General features: G+C 48.3%; 1 protein-coding gene across 1 annotated transcript; it reads right to left on the reverse strand.

The window, feature by feature from the left end:
- Positions 1-372: 372 nt before the first annotated feature.
- LOC147606106 (SCARECROW-LIKE protein 7-like) lies at positions 373-3,211 on the reverse strand. Its single transcript, XM_086792602.1, has one exon. It carries the CDS (start codon positions 2,707-2,709, stop codon positions 595-597), a length of 2,115 nt encoding a protein of 704 aa, XP_086648728.1. The 5' UTR covers positions 2,710-3,211; the 3' UTR covers positions 373-594.
- Between the last annotated feature and the right edge of the window lie 1,120 nt (positions 3,212-4,331).

Here is a 4,331-nt window from a genome sequence, read left to right on the forward strand (position 1 = left end):
GAAATACTACAAAGAAGTTCAAATACTCACGGTGATAGCCATGGTGGTAGGTAATGAATGTCATACACTAGTTTTGATGGGGGGGAAGGGGGGGTTAAATAACTTTATCGAGCAAGGTTTTGAAAAAAATAGAAGTGTGCCCTTCCAATATCTCTACAAAGTAAAGGAGGTTTAATATGAGCCCTTAAAATTCGTGGGGAGCTCCTAAGTATGATTTCACCTTGAACACTATGTGAAGGACAAGAAACGAGCAAGTATTACTCTTGATTGTGTGCATAATATGAGTAACATAGCATGTCGTTAAGTTCAAAAAAGTACACGTTCTATCAATACACACTTCTCACCACAATACACTAACTTGGACACCATCTTAAAAAGAAAAAAAAGTGGTATTTACAATGGAATTTTTTTACATAATTGCCTAAAAGAATAACCTCTTGAAACAATGGGTTTTGATGAGAGTTAGTGTGTGAGACGGAAGGTATGTCCCCATGTAGTTTTAGCACCATAATTGAAGGGGAATTGTAATGTTACGTGAAATGAAAAAAAGTATTATTATCACTATAATATAATAAATAGAAGAGGAGACCAGCCTTAGATGGTCCAGGCCGAGACTGTGAGGAGGGGCTTATTTTGCCACCCAAGGGAGAGCGATCCTTGCTGTTCATCGAGAGTGAAGCTCTCGCAGAAACGCCATAGCAGGACGCGGGCTTGGCTGATAGCGTAGTGGCTGAGTGGGGAGAGGCGAAAATGGGCGGCCTCCAGGGCGGAGCGCCAGTCACTGTGGGCCTGCAGGCGGCGGCGCGGCCCGTCATCCGGGCCGCCCACCATGCTGTGAATGCGCTCGCCCAGCAACCATCGTTCCATGCGGAGGCGGTGGGCGCAGTCGCGGTCCATTCCAGCCTCTAAAGAGTCGAACATGGCGGAGAAGAAGTGAAGTGCGTTGACGAAGCGTTTCTGGAAAGGGCCGATGTCGAGCCGGGCGTCCATTTCCGCCACGGTGGCCACTTTAGGGGAGAGCTGAGCTGCCAAGCGGAGGACACGTGAGATGGCTACGTTTCCTGCTCCGTCCAGTACGTTGCAAAGCTCTAGCATGAAATTGACCACGACCACCTCCCCGTCTTCTACACCCAGCATTTCTGCTGCCAGCGTGTCGTCGTCAAGCGCCACCTCAGCCGGCCGGAACTCCAAATTGAGTTTGAGCGCCCGAGCGAAATCAGCCAAGCGTCGCCCGGTGGCAGCCAGAGACGCAGCCCACTTCTCCCCGAGCTCCGGCGAAGCCACTCCCGTGATTCTGATTTTGTCGGGCGCCTTTCTTCCCTCACGGCCGGCAATGGCCTGCAACATGGCCGCCCATTGGACACCTTGAGAGATACCAAAATCCACTATGTGCACTCGGTCGGCGCCGTCGATGGCCTCTAAGATGGCCTGGTTGGCGGTGAGTTGGGCAAAGGTGAAATAGGGGCAGGCGTCATTCATGGCCTTGTAAGCAAGGGTGAGTTCATGCGGCGAGCACTCTCCACCGAGGCAGCTGGGCTCAGGGGTACCCTGAGCCCGCGCCAGCCTCTTAGACAGAGCCTCTGTAAAATAAGCTGCTAATCTCTGAATGGGGTCGCCATACCATGTGGACTGCTCTTGCAATTTGGGCAGAACCATTCTGGCTTTCTCATGATCGTTATCCACTGCTTTCGCACACTCCAGCAGCAACTGCATCAGCTGCACCCCATGAACAGGGACCTGACGCTGATGATGATGTCCCCCCACCTCCCCCAAGCTTGTCGAAGACGACGCTTTGCCCGCTTCTCTCTTCTCTGCATGGAACCCTCCCCTCCCTCCATATGGCCCCTCCTGCACCCTTCCCCTGTTTATCACATCCTGCGATGACGCAGACGGTGAACAGCTCAAAATCTCATTGCCCGTCTCTTGTGTCCACGTCGGTGAACACGCCCGCATACACCGCTTGGCTTCCTCCAATACCGTGAAGCCATCTGGCAGTGCCTCCTCCAATGGTGTGCACGGGTATCCGCTTGAAGCGCCAGCTGGCTCAGAACTGTGTGTTGACTCACAAGGGTTTGTTTCAAAGCATGAAACCATGGCTTCATCAGCATCACACATGAGGGAATCCATCCATTCAGATGACATGTCACCAAATCCGAAACAATTGGGCTGCCCACTGGTGGTAGTTGGTAAAAGCCCTTGCACAAGCTCCCCTACTTCATCAACCCTAGTTAACGTTTGGCTCAACTCTGGGGGGGGTTGCATGTCTAGTGCTTCATTGGGCTTTGCCATGGAGTAATCTCCCATCAGAAACTCAGAGTCTTGGATGTGAGAATCCAGAGACTGCATCAGGAGTGCAGAAGGAGAGAGGTCCATCACAGAAGGCTGTGGAGAAGGGATCAAATCACACATAACGTCTGAGTAGAGACTATTGGCAAACTCTTCTGTTTTGGCTTGCCATGAGGGTGCCCAGTGATCCATAGGACCGCCTTGCTGATATGCTTGTTGTTGATGCTGTTGTTGCTGCTGCTGCTGCTGCTGTTGTTGTGGGTGATGATGATTATGGTTTTGTGCGTGCTGGAATTGCTTATGCTGTTGCTGTTGCATAAGCTGCTGGGCAATGGCCACAAGAGAGGCCTCTGAGCGAGCTGATGAAGCCATGGGCATATGGTAAGCCAGAAGGTTATTATTGTCTGCACAAAGAGGTGCCATGGTTTATGCTTTTTCCTGTGTCCCCCCTGGCTAAGTTAGCAAACCCAGAAAACTTAAGAATACAGGAATGGCCTACTATTCGAGTATGCTACTGGTTGGAACGTTCTCAAAGGTATAGCTTGGAGAGAAGGCAAGCTGCTAAATACTAACCATTTTCTCCTCTGTTTGGAGAGAAATACATAGATTTGGGAGCCATTCAATGGGGTGAGTGCATGCAAAGCTAAACGTCTGTGTATGAAGGAGGAGGTTATCAAGGCAATGGAGGGCAGAGGGCTGCTACTGCTTGTGCTGTGTGGGTTTAGACTTCAACGGCAACTAACAGAGAAGAGAAAATAACAAAGCAAACGTTTGATGATATACTCAATATTTGGAGCCTAGCAAATGAAGGCCGGAAAACAATACATTACAAATAAACTTATCTTCAGAAACTGTAAAAAAAAGAAGGGTGGGTTGCAGTGTGCACCTTTGGTAAAGAGTAACCGCCCAGTTGTACGCCTAAATTTCTTTTTGAGTGGACCCGTCAGCCAACAAGCTTTTCACTGCTTTTTTTACAGATCCTACTTTAATTTTATAAACGGGTCAATTAAAGTTTGTAGCCACTAGCCCGTGGCCTAACCTTAATACTTTAGGCGCCTAATTATTTTCACAAAAATTGCAATAAAGCCAGACGGCGAAAAGGAATTTGCCCCAAGACACACGTTTAATTGCCTAGGTACCGGGCTATGCATAATGCATGCATTGAATGTTTTTTTTTATAATTAATATGGTTTTGCCAGGTCATGTGACTGGACCTTTATGCAAAAAGCCCCTCAGAGGATATCGTTATAGGTGGGGTGCACGTGTCACGCAACCGTAGCATGTCCTTTTTTGGTGTGCTGGCGTGTACGCACTTTTTGGGTGCATTATTGAAGCAGGCGCCACGTAGGATGACCGCCACCTAGGCCAGCTGCCATGTGAGCAGCGGGCCCATGGCCCCTACGATCTCGCGTCCATCCGACGGCTGCAAAGAGGACCGGACACGCTAAATGATAAGTCTAAGTAACCATAGATGTATACTCCATCGGACGGCCAACACTAAAGTTCCACTTTTCTTCCCGTTGCAACCTCCTTTTCTTTGTTTTTCTCGGCTCCTTTTGTCCTTGTCCATCGTTTTTCAACTCCACACATCAATGGTCTTTTTTTTTTTTGGGGGGCGGGGGGGGGGGGAGGGGGGGAGATATTTATAATCTATAATTTATAATACTCTTGGGCAATGGCCTTAAACAAAGCCACACGCATGATTATTAAAACTAACCCTAGCAAGAGGACCCGGGGGTTCAATGCCATCAAGGCTACGCGACATGGGTATGTGTGTGTGTGTTCGAATATATATCGATCCTCCTCTCCCCCCCTCCCCCCCTCTCGCACCTTGAACATATGCATTTCTTGCTTTTTACCATTGCAAAACAAAAAAAGTAGCTTATTCAAAGGTATCTCGCATACAAGAAAGTATTATTAAATGTAATCCCCAAAATTTGAAGAATTTTCCTCCACATCTTGTCAAAGTTTGCACGTTTTCAGGCCTCCATCTTTTATTTTTTAAATGTATTTTAAAAATCAAAGTTGCAATTGCACTAAACCTC

Source organism: Cibotium barometz, chromosome 58 (genome assembly GCF_041138505.1).
Source record: "Cibotium barometz isolate CiBa-2024 chromosome 58, ASM4113850v1, whole genome shotgun sequence".
Lineage (NCBI taxonomy): Eukaryota > Viridiplantae > Streptophyta > Polypodiopsida > Cyatheales > Cibotiaceae > Cibotium > Cibotium barometz.